The sequence below is a fragment of the Triturus cristatus genome, chromosome 6 (genome assembly GCF_964204655.1).
Source record: "Triturus cristatus chromosome 6, aTriCri1.1, whole genome shotgun sequence".
NCBI lineage: Eukaryota > Metazoa > Chordata > Amphibia > Caudata > Salamandridae > Triturus > Triturus cristatus.
This window is the reverse complement of record NC_140589.1, coordinates 1020827782-1020852265: the sequence shown is the minus strand read 5'-3', so window position 1 is coordinate 1020852265 and position 24484 is coordinate 1020827782. Positions and strand designations below refer to the sequence as shown.

At 48.4% G+C, this 24484-nt stretch overlaps 1 protein-coding gene across 1 annotated transcript in view; it reads left to right on the top strand.

Moving 5' to 3' along the window:
• LOC146820941 (two pore calcium channel protein 1-like) overlaps positions 1–24484 on the top strand; it is a 653069-nt gene that overhangs the window by 158473 nt on the left and 470112 nt on the right. Inside the window, exon 5 of the mRNA XM_085609765.1 lies at positions 19001–19117. Within this exon, the coding sequence (XP_085465891.1) occupies positions 19001–19117 (117 nt within the window). The remainder of the gene's footprint in view (positions 1–19000; positions 19118–24484) is intronic.

Sequence of the window (24484 nt, the reverse complement as noted above, 5' to 3'; positions counted from 1 at the left end):
CCTGCTGCTCCTGGCTCGCACAGACATGATCACATTCATGCAAGGATAGAGACCTCGCCCTCCTCTTGGCCTCGGCATACGATTTCAGTCTATCCTTGTCATGCTTGTCAGTCCCAGCTATTTCCTGGTGCATGTGATTTGGTGATACCGCTTGCAGAGCACCTTCCCTTCTCAGGAACTGATTTCCCACTGGCCGCCCTAGCATGAGGGTCGCAGGACATTGTCCGGTGGTTGAGTGGGGAGTTGTCCTGTAGGCTCTGAGAGCTTCGTTCAGAGCTGCTTGCAGTTCTCCCCTCCCTGCAGTGACTTGCTGAAATGTCGTTTTGAGCGTAGTCATAAACCTTTCCATGGGGCCATTCGCTTGTGGCCAGAGTGGTGAAACTGTTCGGTGCTCAAAGTCCATGTATTTCGCGAAAGCACTGAATTCGTGACCATTGAAGGGCGACCCATTATCGTTTTTTTTTTTTTTTTTTTTTGTTTTTTTTTTTGAAAAAGTTTTTATTGAACAATAATTCGGTTACAAGTATGGGCCTACAACCACCCGGGCCGGCCGCTAGGTACATAAGGAAATATACACATATCAAGGCTGCAGTCCGTTCCCAGGGCACTGCCCCGCAGTGGCTCAAGATAGTTCTCGAAGAACAGCAAGTGTCAGTCCAACAAGAACAGAAACAAAAGGAAAAACAATAAAAACAAAAGGCGAGTTACGAGGGATACCAGTGCGGTTCAGGCTCCCCCCGGGAAACTCCAGTCAGAACATTTGAGCAATCCGCTAAAGAGAGGAGTACCGGGAGGCCGGGGACGGAGGGGGGGGGGAAGGGGGTCAAGGGAGATGAACGTCCATATGTAGTTGTTACAAAAAGCGCCAGGAGCCGTCAAGGGTCAGGGGGACATGGCGATATCAGTGTCTACCAGGGGGGGCGTACAGATGCCTCCGCGATACGCATTCCATTGACCCCAAATTCTACCCCATGCCCCCGGCTTGCCACGGGCCACATACACTGTCTTCTCCCGAAACATACACCAGTCCATATTCTCCTTCCATACTGACACGGTGGGCGGCCGTTGAGCGCCCCAAAGTTGCGCTATATCCCTCTTGGCAATCATGTTCCCTAGGGCCGCCCACCGAGTCTGAGCCGCGTTGTAGTCATTGGGCTCCCACACATTCAGGACACAGCGACGCACCTCCGGCAGCAGCACAACCCCGGTGACCTGTCCCATAACCGTGTGGACCCGGCGCCAGTAGTCCGCCACCTCGCGGCACTCCCAAAGGATATGAAGAAAGGTGGCGTTGAGCCCGCAGCCTCGTTTACAGAGCCCGTCGTCGGAAAATCCCATCGCGACCAAGCGCGGACCCGTAACATACACCCGGTGGAGAATCTTGAGCTGTACCAACCGGAGACGAGCCGGAATGGCAACCTCCTTGGGGGACGACAGTGCAGACTGCCAGTCTTCGTCGTCCAATTCGACCCCATCCCCAGTCCAAGCCTCCCGAAGGCGCACCAGGAGATCCGCCCGGTGATTAATCAATTTTTTATAAATTAAAGAAATAGTACTATCAGGGACATGTCCGTCAAGTACGCGGTCCTCGAGGGGCGAGGAAACAGGGATCTTGGTCCCCTCCCCGAAGACCGAGAGCAGGGCGTGTCGAACCTGGGCGTAGCGGAAGAACTCCCTGTCGGTCAACTCGTATTCGGCCTGGAGCACCGCGAAAGTCTTGACCGCGCCCTTGTGCCACAGGTCTCCCACTTTGCTAATACCAATCGTGTCCCACTGGTCAAACCCCTTGGTGGTCCACAAGCTGCCCAGGCGGTCGGAGGCAAACAAGGGAGTAGCACATGTCATTCGCTCACTCCAGCCCATGGCCGCAGTGGCAGCCCTCCAGGTCCGCACAGCAATCTTAGTAGGACCCGTAAGGGTCCGGTCAGCCAGGCGGGAATAAAGTGCCCTGTTGTAGTTCCCGCCGGGAAGCAGGAACTTGTCCATCCCATACGCCGGATTCAAGCCGGGCGCATACGTGGCGTGGTTAATGGCAGATAGCTGCGAGGCCCAATAGTACCTGCGAATGTCAGGAAGCGCGATGCCCCCGTCATACCAGGGGAGAGTGAGCTTGGCAAGAGCAATACGCGCCCGGCCGTTCCACACCAGTCTCCTCTGCAGGCTCTCCACCTCCCGAAAGTAGGCCACTGGGATAACGTCGAAGGAGTTCTGGAGTGCATAGAGGAACCTGGGAAGGGACATCATTTTAAACAGCGCGGCCCGACCCAGCGGGGACAGGGGCAGCCTGCACCACCGGGCCGTGTCCTCACGCAGTCGCCGAAGTGGACGCAGAAGATTCTGCTCGTAGCGAGCCACCGGGTCCAGCGAAACGTATATCCCCAGGTACTTAAAGCCGCTCAGAGATATTTGAATCGGGAGCCGAGGCGGCAGGAGAGGAGGACCACCAGCGATGGGATAAACGCAGGATTTAGACCAATTGATCGTGAGACCCGAATTGTTCCCAAAGGAGGTCAGAACGTCAAAGAGGACGTTGAGTGACTGCCGCGGTGAGGTGAGATACAGGAGAATGTCGTCCGCATACAGCGAGACCCGATCTTCAAAGCCCGGGCCCCACCGGATCCCTCTAAGCGAGGGCTCCCAACGGAGCCAGGCAGCGAGTGGCTCCAGGGCGAGAGCAAAAAGCAACGGGGACAACGGGCACCCCTGCCGAGGGCAAAGGGCCGAGAGACCCGCCCATTCACCACCACTTGAGCCATGGGTCCCGTGTAAAGGAGCCTCACCCAGCCAATAAATCCCTCTCCAAAGCCGAATTTATCCAAGACGGCCCAGAGGAATGGCCACTCAATAGTGTCAAATGCCATCGTGGCATCCAAAGAAACCAGCACGGCCGGTTCGGTGAGGAGCTCCGCCCTGGCGAGGACCCCGTGCAGACGCCGCAAGTTAAGAGCGGTGTTGCGGTGCGGGATAAAGCCGCATTGGTCCGGATGAATAAGGTCGCACACGACACTCAACAATCGATTGGCCAGGACTTTCGCCAGGATTTTAGGCTCCGCATTGAGCAGTGAAATAGGCCGGTAAGAGGTACAGCGGTCACGCGGCTTGCCCTCCTTGGGGAGAACGACTATAGTGGCCAAGCGCTGGTCGGCCGGGAGGGAACCCGCCGCAAGAGAGTCGCGGAACATGCGGCTGAGGAAGGGCGCAAGCTTATCAGGACGCAATTTGTATAGTTCAATGGGCAGACCATTAGGACCCATAGCCTTGCCCGAGCGAAGGGAACGAATCGCGGTCGCTATTTCATCCGACGATAAGGGGGCGTCCAGCCGCTCCCGGTCCTCAACGGACAGGCCGGGCAGAGCAATATCTCTCAGTAGGAGGCGAGAGTCATCCTCGTCCCTGTCAGTCACCGGGGAGTACACCGCCCGGAGGTGGTCAGCGAAGCATTCCACAATCTCATCTGGCTCAGTCACACACTCACCATCCGCAGCACGCAACTCGGGGACCACACGATTCACTCTCTCCTTTTTGTCCAGCCATGCAATCAACTTTCCCGCCTTGTCCCCCGCGTCATACAATCGGCCCTGCTGCTCCCTATACATAGTTTTGGCCGCGTCAGTGACCAGGGACCTATATTCGAACTGTTTCAGGCTAAGGGCATGTAGCCCGTCCGGAGTAACATTCGCCTCCAAGGCCGACTCCAGCCCCGAGATGTCAGTCTCCAGCTTCACCACCGCCTCGCTCCTAACCTTCTTGGCCACCACTATCTGGGCGAGGGCGTGTCCACGTATAACAGTTTTAAAGGCTTCCCAAAGGGACAACGCAGACGACACCGACCCCTCGTTTTCACTGAAGTATTGGTCCATGGCCTTAACCAGGCTGTCACGAATCACAGGGTCCCGCAGGTACCAGGGGTTAATGGGAGCTATCCGCCCTGCGGACCGCGACCCGGTGTCAAAGACAAGCCACAGCGGAGAATGGTCGGAGATACCACGCGCCAGGTGTCTGACCTCTCGAATCCGACCAGTCTGCGCCGCGGGCATAAGGAAGTAGTCTAACCTGGAGAGACTCCCATGCGCCCCCGAATGAAAGGTGAACTGGCACTGGGTCGGATGCATTAGTCTCCAACTATCCACCAAGCCGAAGGTCTCCAACATCCCACCCAGCCATGACTGGGCAGCGGGGAGGGTCCTCGGTGGGTGACGATCCAGTTCACCCGAAACCACAGAATTAAAGTCCCCGCCCATGAGCAGGAGGCCGTCCGGGAGGTCAAGCAGCATTCGACCCAAATCAGTAAAGGTGGAGTTCTGGAGGCCCGGGGGGACGTAGACTGAAACCAGGGTAAGGGGCTGCCCCTCCCACCTCCCAATCAGACACACATAGCGCCCTCTGTCATCCGAGACTATCCTCGTGATCTCCACCGGAAGGGAGGCTCGCAGGAGAATGCCCACCCCCCTGGAGCCAGTTGTGAAACCAGAATGGGCTACGAGGCGGTATCCCCCCCTGTTCATCGCATGGCAGACATTGCCGACCAAATGCGTCTCCTGGAGAAACACCACATCAGGAGTCAAACGACGCAAATATTGCAGTACAACACCCCGCTTAATGCGGTCCCCCAACCCATTGACGTTCCACGACATAAGCCTCAACCCGTCTCCCCCCATCCCCTCCAATGGGTCAAGAGGCCCCCAGCCCGCAGCACCGCTCCCAAATATGGATAAAAATCAATACCTCGCCCTGTAAACAAAAAACACACAACTAAACAACCCCTCTTCCCCCCCAACCCCACCCCAAGTCCAACGCCCCCCACCCTGCACCCCTGCGGGCCAAAGACCCCCCCCAACTTGCAGTGTGCCTGTCGCCCCACTAACCCCATTCTACAAAAAGACCCCGGAGGAGGAAAGGGACCCGAACCCGCCCGCACCCCTCACGGGTCCTGGTAAAACACAGTATGCAAAAGAAGTAAGACCCAACTGTACAGTGCAAAACCGCAAAAGCAAGGACCAAAGGTCAGTCTAAGGGGACCCGTCGCCTGCGGTGCCCCCAGAGGGCCCGGGCCGGCCACCCCCGTCCGGCAGCGAGTCCAGCCAGTCACTTGCGGCCACAGGAGTGTCAAAAAAGGCTGTCCGCTCTCCATGCTCCACTCGAAGTTTCGCCGGGTAGAGCATCGAATACTTCAGGCCTAGCTCGCGGAGACGGCGCTTCACCCCCTGGAATCCCATCCGCTGTTTCTGGACCAGTTGCGTGAAGTCCGGGTAAAAGTTGATGGTCGAGTTCTCGTAGCGGACCGGGCCACGGGTCCGTGAAGCCTGCAGAATAGCATCGCGGTCCCTGTAGTGGAACAGTTTAGCCACGATAGGCCTCGGGAGGGCCCCCGGCCGCGGCCGGCCGCCCGGAACTCGATGGGCCCGCTCCACAGCGAAGAATTTGCTTAGGCCAACCGGGGACAACTGTTGCAGGATAAGTTCCTCGACCACGAGGTCCACCGGGCGGCTGTCGGAGGACTCCGGTACCCCAATGATGCGGATATTGTTGCGTCGGGCCCGTCCCTCGAAGTCCTCAAGCCGCCGGGCCATATGGTCGTTGACCACTCTAATGTCCCCAAGCGCGGCCCGCAGATCCGACACCTCCGCACCCAGGGTGGAGGTCCGTGTATCAAGGGCCTGGACCTTCTCGTTGGTTTTAGAGAGGTCGGCCCGAATCAGGGTGACGTCGATCGCGACAGTGTCGATCTTACGGGCCAGGGCCTCATATTGCGTCGCGATAGTTTCCCTGATGCCCTCGATGGCACCCATAATGTCCTGTAGGGAAGGTTCCGCAGCGACGGTCGTGCCTCCCCCCGCAGCATCCGGGGAAAGGCCAGCAGTGCCAGGGGACCCCCTGCCCTGGGTATAGCGGTCCATGTTGTTGCTCTGGACCGCTCCCCCGCGCAGTGAAGCCTTGGTCTTGCGCCCCTCCGGACCCCCTTTGCCCGCCATGTGAGCGCAGTCACTCAATGGGACCTCCGATCAAGGGGTGCGCGGGTGCCAGCGAAAGGACCACAAACTGTCGGTGTAGGGGTCGGAGGCGTCAGACCCGCCAGTAGCAGATGGAAGCAAACCTCGGGCAGAGGCCCAGGAGGCACCTCGCCACCTCGAGCACGCACGCCAGCTGATCTCCTGAAGGCCAAAACCGAAACCAAAAGTGCTGAATCGGTAACTGGCACCGCGCTGAGGCCGCTGTTGTTCAATTGCAGCCCGGCCCCACGGGTCACCTTCACCCCGGCCACCTCCGTCGGGTGGGTCCCAAAAGTTCCGGCGACGATAACTCAGGATTCCCAGGTCCGATTAGAGTTTTGAAAAGAGATATATAGTCAGCTGGTCTTCATCTCTCAGATTCCATACACCAAATCAGGATATTCTCAGGATTTATTCCGAGGAGCAGAAAGGGTCCGGGGAGCCCTGTGCTCACGCGACCATCTTGGATGCGCGCTAGGCTCCTCCTCCCCATTATCGGTTTTGACTTCCTTGGGAACACCTCATGTTGCAAATATCTCATATAGCACCTTGAGAGTGCAGGAAGCACTTGTAGACGATGTTATTTGTGCAATGGGAAATTGTGAATATTCGTCAATGATTGCGACCACATATGTTCCGGACTGCAGTGGTCCATAGAAGTCTAGGGCAACTTCTTGCCAGGCTCCACTGGGTAGGGTGGTCATTTGTAGTGGTGCCGGTGGATCGCTTTTGCTAGTCGACTGACAGGGGTGGCAATCTTTCAAGATGGTGTCTTTGGCGGTGACTTCCCGAATGGCGTCCATGTACTTCCCATCAATCAATTGTTTGGATCCTGACGACGACAGAGGGTGGCGGGACATGTAGTCAGCCGTGTTCTCAGCCTTCCCCGGTTTGGGAAGTAATTTGGGAGACTTGCTGGCACAGTTCTTACTGTCATTGACTGTGAATAAGACTTTCACCAGATGAAGACGCTCCGCAGTGGGGAGGCTAAGTAGGCAGTCGGCTTCCGGCCCTTTGATGACGTGTATGACTGCCGGTATGGTGATGTCATCACAGGTGAGAGTTGTGTGGAATTTACCCAGACAGGGGAGTGGTGTTCTGGACATCCACGTGAAAACACGGACCGGTGCAAAAGTTAGTGGGGGTTTCGGGACCATTTTCTCATATTCCGTAATTGGAATATAGTTCAGCGAGGCTCCGCTATCCCATATGAATTTGGTGTCGTGATTCCCCACTCTAATATCTAGGCGTGGATACTTCTTCAGTTGAGCAGGGTCCGCAATCAGGTTCAAGTGTTCCACCGTGTAGGTCGAGTCTTTGGAGGAAGATGATCTCGAGTCCCAAGATGGGGATCGGCGTCCCCAACGTGACCTGCATGATTCCCGGCTGGAATGTGATGAGCCTGGGGACCGCACAAGTTCTCCTTGAACAGCTCGTACGTGATGTTTCCGAGTGTCTGAGCGGGACGACCTCGTCGGTTCACTCCGCCTGTGTCGGTGGTAGTCCCCACACATTGCCTCGAAGTGATTGGACCGCCCACATTTCCTGCACCGTTGGCCCATGGCCGGACAGGTGTCCACATGGGGGTAGTCACGTCCACACCGGTAACATCGCTTCGTCCTTTCTGTCTTCCAATCTCTTCGCCTGAGCTCCCTTCTCCCATCCTCCGGACGCCGTTGGTGAGACGACGTGCTATGCCTCCAGTTGTTCTCTGACGAATATTTCCTTCTGCCACTCGGGCGTTCTTGCACGCGGTGCGCTTGCTCATGGCTGATGTTGTGACCTGTTTCAATGGTGGCAGCGTGTTCCTCCGCTTGATCATATATGCGGGTCATATCTTCAATCTCTTCTAATTCATGGGGTTTCCTCAGTAACCGTCGCCGAAGTGTCTCTGAATGGCAACCTGTTATAATTTGCGATTTGATGGCAGCATCAGGCGAGAACGTTTCGAACTCGCAGTATCTCGACAGCCGTCGCAGCCTGGTGATGAATGCATCCATCGCCTCCTCCTTTCCTTGGCGTGCTTGATGGAACGTATGGCGCTCATAATCTACGTTTCTTTTGTGAAGGAATTTTTTGTTCAGTGCCTCACACACTTTGTTATACGTCCCTGTTTCGGCAGGCGGAAGATCCTTTATTATCTTGCTTATTTCTCGGCATGCGAGGTTGCGGAGGGCAATTAACTTCTCTTTGTCTTCCGTCACCTTGGATCCCTCAACATAGTCTTCGAATTCTTCTAACCATTCCTGCCACTTGGGGCCCATGCTCCCTCCTGTGGTCACGGTCAGACATTCCGGCGCTCGCAGGTGTGATCCTCCCGCAACCAGGGGCTTCCGTTGTGGTGAGGTCGCCATTGCGTCGTTGTCTTCTTTCCCTTCCCTCGATTGGTCTGGTTTCTTGGTGGGTTCTCGCCAATGCTTGTTTACTCGCTCTCGTCACTGCGTGTTTATTTATTCTTGCCAATGCTTGTTTATTTCTTCTTAGCAGTGCTTGTTCGTTTGTACTTGCCAATGCTTGCTTGTTCTCGTCAATGCTTGTTTATTTTCTTCTCGCCAATGCTTGTTTATTTATTCTTGCCAATGCTTGCTTACTTGCTCTCGCCAATGCTTGTTTATAGTCCTCTTGCCAATGCTTGTTTATTTATTCTTGCCAATGCTTGTTTGTCTGTTCAATGCTTGTTTGTTTATTCTTGCCAATGCTTGTTTCGGTTACTGTGTGCCTGACTTTAAAATGGCCGCTCCCCGAAAATCAAGGGGTCTGTCTCGAAGGCCTGCCTGACTCCAAGATGGCCGCCGCCACTGCGCACACACACACACACACGAGGCTTTTCTCCGGGCTCATTCAGTCTTTTCCATGCTGGACTCACCGGCGGGCCTCTTCAAGGGTGGCACCCTCCAGACTCTGCTCATTCACGACGGCGACAGCTATCAGGTGAGGTCGGGGTGGGCTCCCGCCTTATTCTGCAGCTTCCCGCTTTTTCTTCGCACCAAGCATGCCAAAGCTCACGCATCGGGCGTGAGATTAGCCGGCAACAACGAGCTTCCAGCTCACCTTTCACCGCGCTCAACAGCGCTTGTTAGCAGGCTTTCGGAGACAGCGTCTCCAACGTCGAGGCACCTCTTTCTTCACTCAGGGGCACAAGGCAGGGTCGGGGTGGGCTCCCGACTTCTGTACTCACTGGTGGTATCCGGATTACACGCATCCAGCGTGAATCAAGCTGCGAGGTGATCAGTCACTTCAGGCAGGTCCGGTTCTTCACCAACTCCGGGGCTCCGTGAATGGTGTGGGCTTGTTCATCCCACCCTCGTCGCCAGTTGTAGCATCGTGCTACAAAGAACCACAGACACTTTTAGTGGTTTATCAGGAGCTTTATTTCTTTGCCTCTTGTCTCTACCTTGTCCCTACACTAACTGCCTCTTCCTATCCTGACTCCTCCTCTTCCCTTCACCCTACTCGCTCCGCCCTCCAACTACTAGACTGCTAACCTCATTACACCTTCTGCAGTCACGTGGCGGCAAATGCAGCGTCCGCCACAAGCGGCCAGACATCTAGCTACGCCACTGCCTTTTGGTACAGTATCCCCTTTGGGAATTGGTCAAGCCGCCCGAGAGTAGCCAGGTGCGGTTCAGAGGATGTATTGTCTAATGGGAAATGCTTTTTTTTAAAAGCATCACTTACCTTTTTAACGGACACGGGCTGTACCTTTGCTGTCCTTTGTGGTCCTTCATCCCTGCATTTGAAGCCAATCATTGGGATTTACGAATTGCCACCTGCCTAATTAAGAATAATTAGGCAATTTGTGTTTCGAATGCCTGTGAATCGGCAATTTGAGATGCAACTCATTAGTAAATTACACACACATTCGCAGAAGTGCAAATTGCACATTCTGGATTGCTGAACAGGTGTTCATACGGTGGATCCATAAATACTAAATCAGTCAACGCATCTACTGTAAACCTCTAAGCAGGTGTACATGTTCTAATCTCAATTGGGGACATCTTATCAAGGGGCGACGATAATATTATCGCCGCTTTAGAGCCCGTTTTCAGGCGCAAAGCGGCGATAATATTATCGCATTATCATCAAGGGCACGCTAGCGCGTGATTCCTTGATGTATCGCCCCTTTTTCACACGCCTCGCCTCGCATCAATAATGAGATGCAAAAGAGGCGTGGCTGTGAAAAGCACCATGGGATAATATCGCAAAGGAAGCTTCGCGATATTATCAAGGAGGGTTAGCGATAAATAAAATCGCGTTAAGTATGCCTTAACTCAGGAATTTAACGCCTGTTAAATTCCTGATTAGGGCACCCCTAACATGGGGGGTGGATTGTGTGGCTAAGACCACAGGCCCTATTATCTAGGATATCGCCGTTTTCCACCATGGAAAATGGCGATATCCCACCTATCTCTGGAATTTTATCGCCTCTGCGATGCGCGTTGTTAACGCGCTAACCGGGCGATAAATTCCAGAGATAGCCGGCTATAAATATGCAAGCGCTAAGTGCGCTTTGCGATATTTATCGCCGGCCCTTGTTAATATGCCCCCTGGTTCCTTAGATCCCCATGGGAACTGGTCTCCTAAGGTCCTCGTGTGTGTAGTGCATCACGTAAAGCACTATTAAAATTGAAGGGTAGGTTTCAAATACATAGCAAACGCTAACATTGTGAACCGATGAGTGGAATGATTGCCCTTGGTGTTTTGCATATTTCTCAAAACCTATCTGTCTCAAGCAGTTGCTGAATCATATTCATTTTCGTTTTAATTTTTATTTTTTTTACCCATTAACAATGCATTTTTTTTTTATCTGAAAAGTAAAAGAAGATCGACTTTGGGTAGATTTCATGTTCGGGAGTTTATCGAGGAGAATTCGAGTTATTGACCGAAATGAAAGGGATGTGTTTTTATGAAACGCTTGTGTGGCTGCTTTTTCACATTTTGAAAGCGGTCACTCGCAAATATATTTTAACTTCCCTATTTTACCCACACCACCCATTGCATACTTGACACGTTCGTTTCCTCTACCCCAAGGCTTCCGCCTTCTCACGTAAATCATCTTCTTGCTACCATTTCTTTACCATGGTGCTTCTAATTTTGTGTTTTCTTTCTTATATATTATGATAAGACAAAGTCCTCACTGCTTCTTCAACTCCCTTTAATCCTTTTAGGATTCACTCCTCATTTCTCGTTCCTCTAATATTACATTTCGCATCCTGCCTCTGCACACTGTCTCTTCATCACCCCACTCTTTCCCCATGCTTTCTTTCTCAATATCTTGGTGAAATCTCTATCCCTGATTATAACAACTCCACTGTTTCTGTTTTGAACTGCTTTGCTTCTATTAATGCTTTATAAAAAGGGTGTGGCTAAATAGCAATATTTTGATATTATTCCACTACTGGGTTATTCCATTGGTCTGTTTCCTCTATAAATTCTCTCTCCCAAGCCTGGAAGGCAGCAATTTGTGCAGGGCCGGACTGGCCGTCCTGGGCATCGGGCATTTCCCTCAGAGGCTGGAAGGGTGTGGGACGGTTTTGCAGCCATGTTCAAAATTGACCACCAGTAACAAAAGCAGTGCTTCACATTTGCAACCCCACCCACCAACGAGGGTTGGTCAGACAACATTGCTTGGAGTTACCAGTCCGCCCTGAATTTGTGCTTTGAACGTTCTATGAAGAAATAATTGGCGGCTTTCTTAGCTATGGTGTTTTCAGATTAATTGTTGCATATGTGTTTAGTTTTTTTCATTTTCTGTGCTTTAGAGACAATCAGGAGGGGCTGCTGGTGGAACATAGCTAGCCAACCTGAATTTCACAGAGCGAACAAGGCAAATAACCCAAACTTCTTTCGGAGGCTTCAACCGTGGTCTTTGTTTGCATTTTACAGCGCCATTTTGAAACAAATCGGTAACATTAGTATTCTTTACAGGCGTTTGTGAAAGGCATTGATGAAAACCTAATTGAATACCTTCATGGTACAATCCATTGCCTTATCACGGGTGTCTTTAAACCCCCTCCTCCATCCCCTTCTCAAGGAAGTCTTTGAAATATGGCAGTACAACAGGGCATTATTCAGCACTATATTCCATAGCGGTTGGTTAAAAAGTGATATGTTAATTTAATCTGGGCACGCAATTTGACATGACTTTCCACCATTTTTAAAGATGTATATAGTGTTCTGTGTCACTGTTGCATTACATTTTCTTTCATTTTTCCACCCTGCCCTTTTCAGGTGGATTTGTATTTGTTATGAACAGAGAACCTACTTGGAAATGCCTGGTAAGGTGGTAAAATCTAAATTAAACAGATGTTTATTACAGGCCGAGGAAAGCCTAGCAGCCCCTCAGGTACACAGATCTCACAAGATTATACACTAGAGTTTAGGTTTCAGAAACCCTACAGGATTAGGCAACAGGTGCACCACTTAGGGTAAACCATGCTCAGGACATAACCACCAGAAGAAATACTACTGAATAAATCACTTATCAACATAAATGAGAACACATTTCCTCATGGATCTTGAAGTGATGTCCATAGCACCTCGTTCCCTGGACACCAAGGGAATCGCATTCGACTTCAGTGCACCAAACCTTATATGAATTATGACTCACGTGATGCTTCAGATGAGCGTTGTTGGCGTGCTGTCCTCCACTCCCATGTTCCCATGAGGCACAGGGTCAGACTGATTTGCATATGGCCATGTCTGAACTGGGGTGGTGGAGTGAGCTAAAGAATGATGATGGATTAAACCCAGATCAGTTGACTGGGGGTGAGTGTTTGATTTGCTCAAATCCCCTTTGGTATTGCTTTGTCCTCCACTCCCAGCAGTAGGTGGTTAGCTCGGTGGGGCCCACCAGTGCCAATCTACAGGGCGCTGTGCAAGGCCTCCAACGGAATCTTGGGATAGAGAGCTACAGCTGTTTGCAGGTAGCATTCTATTGGGTCAGCAGCATTGACACACATTTTGCAAATATACAGTCAGCCGTTTGAAGGCAATAATTTGATTGGGTGCTAGTAGTTTATTCCTATGTGTTTTTTATTGTGCCCGGCCTTGTGGTTAAGAAGATATTGACATTTGTCTAGTCTGCCTCGCAGGTAGTGGAAGCACTCAGCAGGTGCGCAGCTTCAGGGGGGTGTTTGGGGTGTATTTTCTGATAAGTAGTTGGGTACAGGACCTTTCACTTGGGTCATGTGAGATGTCAGTCGGATTTCAGCAGGACATTTTTCATATGCACAGACAAAAACACGCACACAATCGCTCATGCTCTGTTTTGAAAGTCCTCAAAAATATTGGTTATTTAGCAAAATATTGTGTTTTGTCTCTTAGTACTCCTACCAATCCACATTCCTCTTCTTTTACATTGCCCCTTATGCCATCTCATGCACCCTGCTTGTCGTATATTGTATTTAAACATTAAATGCTAGCCTCATTGGCGAAAAATCTAAAGCTCCCCCCAAGCTTCAAGCTACGCCCCTGGCACTCGGTGAACTCAGGATATCTTTCCAATAATGCTTCCTCTCTTCAACTATATGCTTTGCCAGCCTCTCAATTATCGATTATCTCTGTGCAATAGAAGTGGGTTAAAAAGCTAACATTAATCTAGAGGCTGGAGCCGCACCAGCTCCATGCTTGTGTGTTGAAAGTGAAAATATATTTTTAGTTTTTTTAGAAGCCCATTTTCAATGTGACACTTTTTATGATTTTGTTGTCCCTCCTGTTCAACTCGTTCACCACCTCCTTCCATGCAGCACAGGTCCAGGATGGAGAAGTCGCAATCTTCCCATTTTCTCATGATCAAGTCCTGTCCAGTTCCTCCATCTGCAAGTCGTCATGCATTCAGCGCAATAAGGACCTATGTGTCCTCTCACTTTAGTTATGTCACCTCTTGATCAAGCCCATCACTCAGTCACGGCCGGTATGACTCGCAGTTGGGGAGGTGTGGGGTGGGTCGCACGGGGGTGCACGCGGGGGGGAAGGTGTTAATAAAAAATAAAAAAACTTACCTGGCCGGGTCCTGCATTTTCCTGCTCTCCTGCTGGAACAGAAAGCAGGCAGCCTCCCTCCCCTCCCCTAAGCCAATCACAACACTGCAATTGCAGCATTGTGGTTGTTGGGGACACCGACCAGCCAGGCATCTATGGGGAGGCCATTTTCTCCAGGTAGGCGGCATGCAGCCTACATGGAGAAAAGGGAGAGTTTGCGTGACTGGTTTAGCCGACCAAACAATCTGGGCCCGCAGCATTGGGCAAGCCACTCCTCCCCAGCTCTCGAGCAGATGCGCCCACCCACCCGCCTGCAACCAAACCCTTCTGCTTTCTCTCAGTGTGAGAAGCAGAAAGATAAAATGGTAGTTTTACCATTTTATTTCTCTGCTTCTCGCACTGCAAGAAAACAATGGGGCGACGCTCCTCCACCCTGATGAAGTAGCCACCCCTGCCACCACTGTCAGTGTTACAGCAAACAAATGATGGCCGGAATGCTGACAATGCAAACATTCTCCCCCAGTCAAAAGATCTGGGTTAAATCCATCGTTCTTTTGCCCACTACGCCACCCCAGTTTGGACCCAGCCATATGCAAATCAGTCTGACCCTGTGCCCCATGGGAACAGTCCAGACCGAACTGCTAGGCCAGGTCCTCCCTGGACCGGACCGGAAACAAGCATCCTGGGACCTGTTTCAGGGTATGTCACCCTTCTACAGCTAGGCTAGCTCGAATCCACTGTCAGTGGCAGCTGCAGCATCCATGCTGTCACTGAAGCATTGCGTTCCTTGTTTATCAGCCAGCGCTGCCCCTTCAGACCAGTTAATCACGTTTTATTCTAAAATGATTATAGTAAAATGTAAGCTATTGCTGTATTTATTGCCTTATAAGAAATTGTTGTTTTGCATGCTTGTATTCGAAGTAGGCATTGGGGTATTCATAGACCCATTTTAAACTGCTGTTTAATAACACATTTGATTTAGATATTGTGGGTGCCAGAATGAAGCTCTGATTCAGACCAGAAGAGATGTTGAATTTTGAAGGATCACCATATTTATTAGTTTGCACTTGTAGCGAGGTATCCATATCATGAGTTTTCAAAAGTTTAAAAAGTTCAAATACCTTTTCCTTTAAGTTTACCCAAGAGGATCTACCTGTCTAGCCAATCGAAAGTTGCACTGTAGTCCACAAACAACTGTAAAGCCATCTTTCTACCTTTTTGGCACTCAGGAGAGACATAGCCATCAGGTATAATGCAATAGCGTTGTCCTAGTGCTTGCACTGTGTCAAAAACCACTGTTAGTTCTGGGTATCAAGTCTCCTTCAGGTTGATAGCATTGACCTCACATATAATTTGCTCTGTGCCTCTGCAAATGGAATTAACCAGTAATGGCTAGGCAAGCTAACATCACCTCTCTTATGAATATGTATGAAAACACAATTTTCCATGAATGTGGTAACAGTCCTGTGCTTGAAAAGCATTCTAAAACGGGTAACAATTTACATGTCAGAATTTGGGATTCAGGTTAATATATCTACTAGAATCCTATTCGCTGTGCTGTAGATACAACATTACAAAGATTGTCCTCTGTTTTTAACCCAATGTACCAAAAATCAGCGAAAGATCCTTATTGAAACAGTAGTATCATGTCCCGCCTCCTTACCTGCCAATACAAAAACAATTCTATTAATAACCCATGGAGGTTATTATTCCTGAATCTGGCTCAGGAATTTGAAACTTCCAATTGACTGATAAAACTAAGTACTTGTAAGAAATTGGGTTGCTGGTTGAAGTGGTGAAACGAAACACTACTCAACCAAGAACCACAATGCTTGTCAGGGTGAAGTTACAATCAACCCTATATTAACATATGCTTAACCCTCGGGTAGATTGGCACAGAGCAGTCCAGCTTAATTAAGAAGCAGTGTGTAAAATATTTGTGCCACACTTCAAACAGTAATAAAATGAAAATATACTATACAAAAATGATCCCACACCAGATTAGAAACATAGATTTATTTTTAATAAATAAAACCGGACCAAACCAACAAAATCAGAACAGTAGAACCAGAGATATGCAATTTAAAAAATGTAAGTGAAAGTAGGGCCAAAAACACAAAGTGCGAACTGTTGATATCTTGCTGCGCTGGACTGGGATAAAGTCACAAGTTCAGGTCGACAACGATGGAGCGCGGGTCTGATACATGTACCCAGTTAGGCCTGCCGAACAAGAGTACTTTAAATCCTGATTGCGTTGTGAGGTCCTGGGGCGAGGGTGAGTCGCTCAGCCGAGGTGATAAGAGGTCCAGGTCGGAGATGCGTCACACCGCGTTGTTTCCAGGGAGCTGCTGGGCTGAGATGCGAGTTCCTGCTTTGTCATCATGGAGGCAGTTGACAAGGAAGCTTGCAATGTGAAGTCCTGCTTTGTCATCAAAGCTGCCTTTGAGAGGTTTGCGATGCAAGCGCCTGCCTCGTAATGTGGCGTGCAGCGGTGGTCCATTGAAACTTCGGGCTACAAGGTCGATGTGGAGACCTTGTGCGGGAAGAATCCTCGTAGCAGAGGCAATGGTTCAGTTCTGCTCAGGGTTGCGCTGTGCAGCAGAGGAGATGCATTGGTTCTTCTAGATTCACAGATGGGCTGGCATAGCACCTTCAGACCTACTTCAGAGGATCCAGGACTGTGATGGCACCATTTGGCATGGTAGAATTCACAGATGCAGAGTTCAGGTGCTGCTTACAAATGACTAGCCCTTGGAGTCACTGTGGGGGTCCTGGGTACAGGTTGCAGGTCCAGTCCTCACCCAGGCAAGAAGGCAGCAGGTCAGCACAGCAGGCAGCTGTCCTTTAGGACAGCAGTCTAGTAGAGTGGCAGTCCTTTCAGCAGCATAGCTGTCCAAATTCCTGGAAGAGTCTTCCACAGGATAAGAAGTGTACTGAAGGGCTGGTGTCTAAGGTCCAATATTTATACCCGGTGTTTCCTTTGGAAAGTTGAGAGAAGCTTCTAGAGGTTTCCCTTTGATGTGATGGCCCATCCAGTCCATCTGGGCACACTTAAGCTCTCTATTGTGTGTGGCTATCTAGGAGGAATGCACAAAGACCAATTGGCACCTACACCCAGTCATGTGACCCAGAGGCAGGCTGCAGTCACCAAATGGCTAAGGCAGGAACATGCAACTTTCTAAAAGTGCCATATTCAAAATTGTAACCAAAAATCCAACTTCACCAAAAAAGATTTTTTCATTACAACTGCAAAGACACCGAGCATGAAGTGTTTACCTTTTCCCATTTGGAGGTTGCAATTTATTAAATGAAATACGATAACTCCAATTTTATCCATAAGAGAGATGTAGGGCTTGTAATAGTGAAATAACAAATGTAGGAGTTTTTCACTATCAGGACATGCAATACTTAAAAGTATCTGTCCTGCTTTTTTAATAAATTGCACCCTGCCCTGTGGGCTGTTCAGAGCCTTTCCTAGAGGTGACTTATTTGCATTACAAAGGAGGTTTTGGGAGTGCCAAAAGGTTTATTTTGCCAGGTCAAACTGGGAGTTGAAAATTACAAACAATGGCTACAAGTGGCAGGCCAGTGACATGTTTTAAGGAGAAATTGACAGAAAAGAATCCTAATGTGTCAAATTATTGTCTGATTTCAAACTTTCTTACTATAAAGAAATCCTTGGGGGAGAATTTAAAACCAATGGAATACCCCCAAAGAAAAAGCATACTTCACAACTAAGGGTTCACACCAAAGTGGGGAGCTAAAACCTCTCTAGGCATACAAGAGACAATATCTTCATCACCCTAGATAAATGACAACCAGCAGACCTTGTATCTCCTAGTGGCAAATTATACTTCTTTTCCAAAGACTTAACTTGTGGGAGGTGTGATAAACGCTTCCTTGAAATGGATACACTAATTCCTGTCAGACTGAATTGCAATAGTATCTTCCTCTCAGTTGGCATCAGGGCCGGACTGGGAACCAAAACCGTCCCTGGCAAAGTGCTCGACCGCCCCCCCCCCCTCGCGGTGGGTTGTGGGTGCCGCCGAGCTCTTTGCCAGGGACGGTTTTCGGCCAATTTTGTTACAGGGCCGATTTTTGCACGGCCCTATAACAAAAACGGCCCCCAGGGGCACAACACCGGCCCCCACCTGTGCGGCGCACCGGGGGATTGCCCGGTGCCCGCTACGGCCAGTCTGGCCCTGGTTGCCATAAATTACCTCCCTCTGACCATTATTATTAGGAATTTACATTTTCCAATTAACTCAAATTCTGGATAACTAGCAAGTTCAATCGCAATTGGACACGCCTTACCTCTTGCAAGGAGATATAAATGTTTGGAGCCATCTTTGAAGTCCATATCTTCTTTGCCTCCAAGAAAAATACAGTAGGCAAAGTTGTCAACTTCCAACTATCCATGCTAGAGAAAATCCTCCCTCTCTGGCGAACCCGATAAAGAGTGGAAATAACCCAAGCCTTGGTAAGGGCCTGCCTTGTCTCTTGAAACATCATATATACTAGTCGTCCAAGGAAACATATAGACACACTGAAGAATCAGACTCTGCCAGATTATGCCTTTACCTCTGCAAAGCAACATTGGCACCAGAAACGCCCCTCATCCTTTAAGCAAACATTACATTGTGGTTCACAGCAAACACACTATAAAGATAAAGTCCAACAAAATAAGTTTGTTTAATCCGTACAGGATCCTGCCTCTACCGCCCCCTTGATATTGGGAATAGAGGGGCCCACCTTCCCATCTTTACAGGTGCAGCACAATGGAGTTTTTATTTTGGGTTGGTTCTGGTGACATATAACAAGAATAACAAAAAATGAATTTTGAGGCAAGTAGTTTTAAAAGTAACAATGCCTATTTAAAGGCAAATTTCAAAATTTGTGGTGCACAATCTGTTTTGCAAATGCTGTAAAGCCAGGAGTGTGAATATTATATGCTTAGTTTGGTTTGATACAACAGTAAAATGTCATTTATTGATCATAAGTCTGTGTTTTTCTCTGATTATTTTATAGTTGAATTTAATTGATCTGATTATCTACGGGGCCCTCACAGTTGCTGCAGTGAATGGTGTGCGGTGGTCAAGAGTGCTAAGGCCCATCTTCCTCATCAACTTTGCTGAAACTCGCCAGGTAAGGGCTTTTAGATTTAATTCTTTCCCGAATTTGCATGTGTTGATAGGCACAAAAATCTTTTATGTGGCAAAGACATCAGTAAGCCAATTATGTGGAATGAACAATTGCCCTGGAAACTGACCCTCAGATATTCGCGAGTCTCTCCAGGAGAGCTATGGTAATGTAAGAACATTCAATGGTGAATGTGAGCTCTTTACTCCCTCTCCACAAAGTTCGTTGGAGAATGTGGCCTCTGTTTACATTTTAAAAGTACTCTGGTCAAGGAAAGGCTTCTAATGAGCTATGTGCCATATATTAATACTTCCGCTCCTCCCTCCCACTAAACACATAGAAGAAAGACACCTCTTCTATGTCTATGGAAAATAAATGGCAGATCATGGTCTTTATTTTATGTTAACAGGGAGCTGCAGCTTTTGGGTCAGTGGCAGTCCTTTCAGAAGCATAGCAGTATTTCTTCCTGGAAGTCCAGAGCTGTACTGAATAGCTGGTGTCTGAGGTTCGGTATTTATACCTGGTGTTTCCTTTGGAGTGGGAGAAGCTTCACCGTTCACTCAATGCCTCTGCTCTTTATTTCAACACTTTCCCCTCTACCTCACCTCTCTTACTACCTTACTCCTTTCTTACTTCCCTTTGTTTGCCTCTCTCTCTACCATCTCTCGCTGCACCTCCTCTATTTAGCTCACCCTCTCCACCTCTCCTCTTTCTACTACTCTCTAGTTCACATCTATCTCACTCTTGTTTTGCCCTACATCTGTTTAATCCTCACCTCTGTCTTTACCTCAATACTCTCTCTATACTTCATCACTTTTCTCTCTATAACTCTTATTTCTCTACCCATCAGTAAGTAAGTAATCTTTATTGCTTGATCAATAAAAATCTTAGCAAACTGCATTAAAAAAAACACATTCCCATCAGTCCTTTCACTTTCTCTCTCACTTACTGATCCCTTTACCTTACCTTTCTTCTAGGCCTCGTCTCATTTTGCCTCTCTCTGTACCTCACCTCTGTCTCTAGCTTGCATCACTCTTCTCGCAATGCCTCACCTCTGTCCAACTCACCTCTCTTTCTGTTCAACATCTCCCTTATATCAAGTCTACCCCTCTCCCTTTCTCTACATCCCTCACAATCTTTAGCTGTCTCTACCTCACTCTAAAACCTTACCTGTCACTGTAATTCTTTTTCTCAATCTACCTCTCCCTCTTTCGACTACTCAGTAGCTTTCCTTCTGACTACCTAAAGTTTCTTTCTTTACTTTACTTCTCTCTCAGCCTCACCTATATTTCTGCCTCATTCTCCCTCTTCTTCACCTCTTTCAAGATTCCTTTCTCTTTACCTTTCTGTCCTTCTTACCCTACAATTTCTCTCACTTAATAGCAGTGGCGGTGCGTCCATTAGGGCGAGGGGGCGTGGCTGCACAAGCCGCCCGCAGCTCCCTCGGCGTCTCTGACTTAAGTAAACTCTCGGTTTACTTAAGTTCAGAGACGCCGAGGAAGAACTGACAATCATGTCAGTCAGCATGATGTCGGACCACCCACCCCCTTCAGAGTCTGAAGGGGGTGGGCAGACCGGCGTCATGTTGACTGACAGGCATTGTCAGACCAGAGGCAGGCAGCAGCACAAGTGCGCATGACTGGTGAAGGTCGGCAACATTTTCCGCCATGCCCAGTCATGCGCACTAGTGTCTGCTCAGGCTGGCGCATGCCCATTAGGAGAGCAAGGGTTGAGCAAAGGCTCAAACCTCGGTCTCCTAATCGACAGGTGGGCGGCGATTAACCCTGCTCTAAGCCAATCCTGGCGCTGCTGGAGCAGCGCCAGTATTCGCTGAGAGGGGTTGCCACTTGCCAGCAGTGACGCGGTGTTCCTGTAGGCGCCAACGGGACCCCGGAGCAGAGGCGGTGCGGACCCGGTAAGTTTTGTAAAATTTTATTTTAAACTGCCCCATCCCTGCGTGACACCGCCCCTCCCCCGCGAGTATTGCGAGAGCCTGGACTGGTTTCAGAACGATCGTGGGTTTAAAGAGTTGTGCCCGGGGTTTTAAATAATCATATTTTCGTACCTGAACACTTTTCTCATTCTCATTCATTTCTGTCACCAGCCTCCTTGTTGACAGGCCTCTGTTATGTTATGTTCTACTACATTTATAGCGCGCACGGATACTCAAGAGTGCCCCGGCACGGGACAAAGGCTCATTCTGCTTCTTTCCCTTCTAGCTTCCTGCTCCCACACCACTTAATATGAAATCCCTTTACCCCTGCAGAAGACCCACACTTAGAAGAATTGCCCCCCCCCCCCCCCCCCCCCCGCTTTACGGCCTCACCTTCTTGGCCTGAACCTCCTGCCTGCCTCGTCCTTGGGGGCCATTTATTCTGCATCAAGCTGTGTGGCCTACACAAGGTGGGACTGAGAAATCACAAATTCAAAATGTGCTACTCCTCGCTGAAATAATCTGCGAGTTAACGATTTGTAGTATTAGCAAGCTTGGATGAAGGAACGTATGAATGATGCAAGCACGTAAAACGTCATCGATAGGCCCAGCACTTGTTTGTTTTTCAAGGCTCCTGTAGTTTAGTTTCTTGAGATGTCGACTGTGGTTGTAGCCCATGTCAAACAAGATCTAGATGAACTGCGCATGTGAAGCAAGTGTTACAATCCGGAAATGGTCTTTCTATTCGTACTGTTGGATATCGAGCTGTTAGATCTAGCAGGTTTCAAAATACTTTTGCGGAACTTGAATTAAAATATTTTTAGATACCCTTTTATTTTAACACTTGCCTTTCCTGATGGTTTTATATTTTTTTTAATTTAAGTTCACTTTCATCACATAAAGTAATGAAAAAAGCTGTAAAACAAAGTATGTGCACATCCATAACAAACCGCTTTCATCTTGATATCCAACCCCCAAAGTCAAATTCATGCAGTTAGCTATATTACCTTCTTTGCAGTGCTGTTTATATTGTCTTTCAACCGTGGCCAATATTCTTAAATATTACCTTGCTCTGTATGCATGGAGTTATTACAAATATAATATACGGGTGAGGATTATATGCATTCACGGGTTCCTTCTGACATCGTAGCATTTCTCTAATAAGAAATTGTGACTCATAACATCTTTTTACAAGTTAGTAGTGACGTAACAAAAGCTCCATATAGCTAATCGTGGCACACTCTTTATGTTGCAAAATCAGGAAAAAACAAAGCTTACCCCTTTCTGTACAACAGAGATGGAAAAATCCTATGGTTAAACACCAATAAGATTGCAGCCATGTTTGTTCTTCAGTTTTCGACACACATATACAGTATTAGACCCACACCACTGATGACCGTATGGAGAGACTATATGTTTCGTGCACTGGCTGCTTTACACCGCTTTTAGTTAGCTGACCTCACGAGCTTTAAATCAATGTGTGTCTTGCACAGCAGTTTCATACCAGAAAGGCAGATCCAGGTGTGAAACACATGTTTCCCCCTGGCCTTCCGCTCCTAACACAGCCTGAAGCTGTTTAGAAAGCAGCTAAAGACCTGGCCGTTTCCACCAACTCAGCGCTAGTGTTTGTCGACTTATTTCCTTGGCCTCTGCCCCTTTTCCGTCTTTGATCCGCTCAGCGCTAAGACACCTTCGGGTATTGCGCCCTTTACAAAATTAACTCATTCATTCATTCATTCATTCACATGTTGGTTGTATACCTTCGAACTGCACAATGAAGATTGAAATAATCCAACAAGCTATTTTCTGCAGCTACTCATGGTTTTCTGAATCTCTTTTCTCTCATTGTATGTATTGGATTGGGTTGTAATTGCATTTATATAGCGCTTACTACACCTGACGAGGCATTGAAGAGCTTTTTCGGCACGTAGCACGCTACTCCGGAATCCAAAAAGGATTAGTGTTGAATTAGTATAGTGAAATATGAAAGTAATTGAGTGGATATGTTAGTCAGTTGTGATGGAACATAGTGAACTATACAGTGCCAGCATTTCTAACCCAATCTGTGTGCTACAATAATTGTTGGGATAGGGCCATACCCACCCTACAGGAATGCACAGGCACAGTGAACCAGAAATTCTCTTTGAAATGATGCATTACAGTTTAACAACTGAGTCTGGAGGCCTGACCTAATTCTGGACACATTTCACAATTATTGGTGGCTGGTGTGTATGGGCTTGAAGATCCAGCCACACCAACACCTATATGAAGCTGATTCGCAGACATTTCTGCATGAAAACCCGATCTGATAGATTGTCAGATCATGTTTTCATGCCCACTTGCCAGTGGGCAAGCTAACCCGATAGCTCACGATGGCAGAAAGAGGAACCTGAGGACTGCAGTATATTTACAGATGGCAGAGACAGTGTACAGCGGTCTACAGACGGATGTCTGTACTGCATATATGTGATGGGTGCAATTCAATGTTGTACCCCTCTCATGAACGCAGTCAATTCTGGGTTTGCATGCCCTGTCTGCTAAGTAAGGCTTCCCAGGGGCACCTACCAAACAGCTCCCTAGCACATAGTGAAGCCAATTACAGCAGCAGAAGATATAGATCAAGGCAGGCGGAGCCTACCCCAAACCCACTCCCAGCTTCTGATAGGTCTAGAACTATCTTTAAAATATGTAGACATCTAAATGTGACCTTACCTTTTCCTCCCAAATCAACACAAGGACCAGCACACCCTTCTGCAAATCATGATTAAGGCTCCCTGTTTTCCTTTTTTTACTGATTTTTACATATAAATACAGACAAAAAACCATTTCTTTTCTTGTCTGTATTTATTTTTAAATGTGGATAAAAACGGATATTGGGTGCTTTTTGAGTGATTCTAAATACACTTTGCATGACTGCCGCGCAAATAACTGTGTGGATTGTGTGGATTGATGGGTAAAGGAGTTAAAAAGAAAGGAATTTTAGTAAAGAGGTTTAAACAGCAGTAGATATGCACAAGGTTGATAGTGAAATGTGCACATTTTCGTATAAGTGCATTGATTTATCCTCTGTGGGTGTTCATATCACTGAAACCTGGCAGGCATCCAACCATGACTGCATATTTATTGGTTAAATAAAGGTGGAAATATACCAGTTTCAGCTTTATTTTTTTCACAAAACCCATAATAAATATGGATAAATACATATTAAGTTGACAAAAAATAAATATGGATAAATACAGACGGAAATGTCAAAAAAATAAATACCATAAAACTGGGAACCCTAATCATGATATATTGGAAGGCTCTCGATTTCCTGCAAACTAATCACTGGGGTGGAACTTACAAGAGCACTAGTCCTGCCCCCACTTAGACAACTGTAACTTAATTCATACAGATGGATCAAAAAGAATCCATGGAAAATACAACTAATGAAAATATAC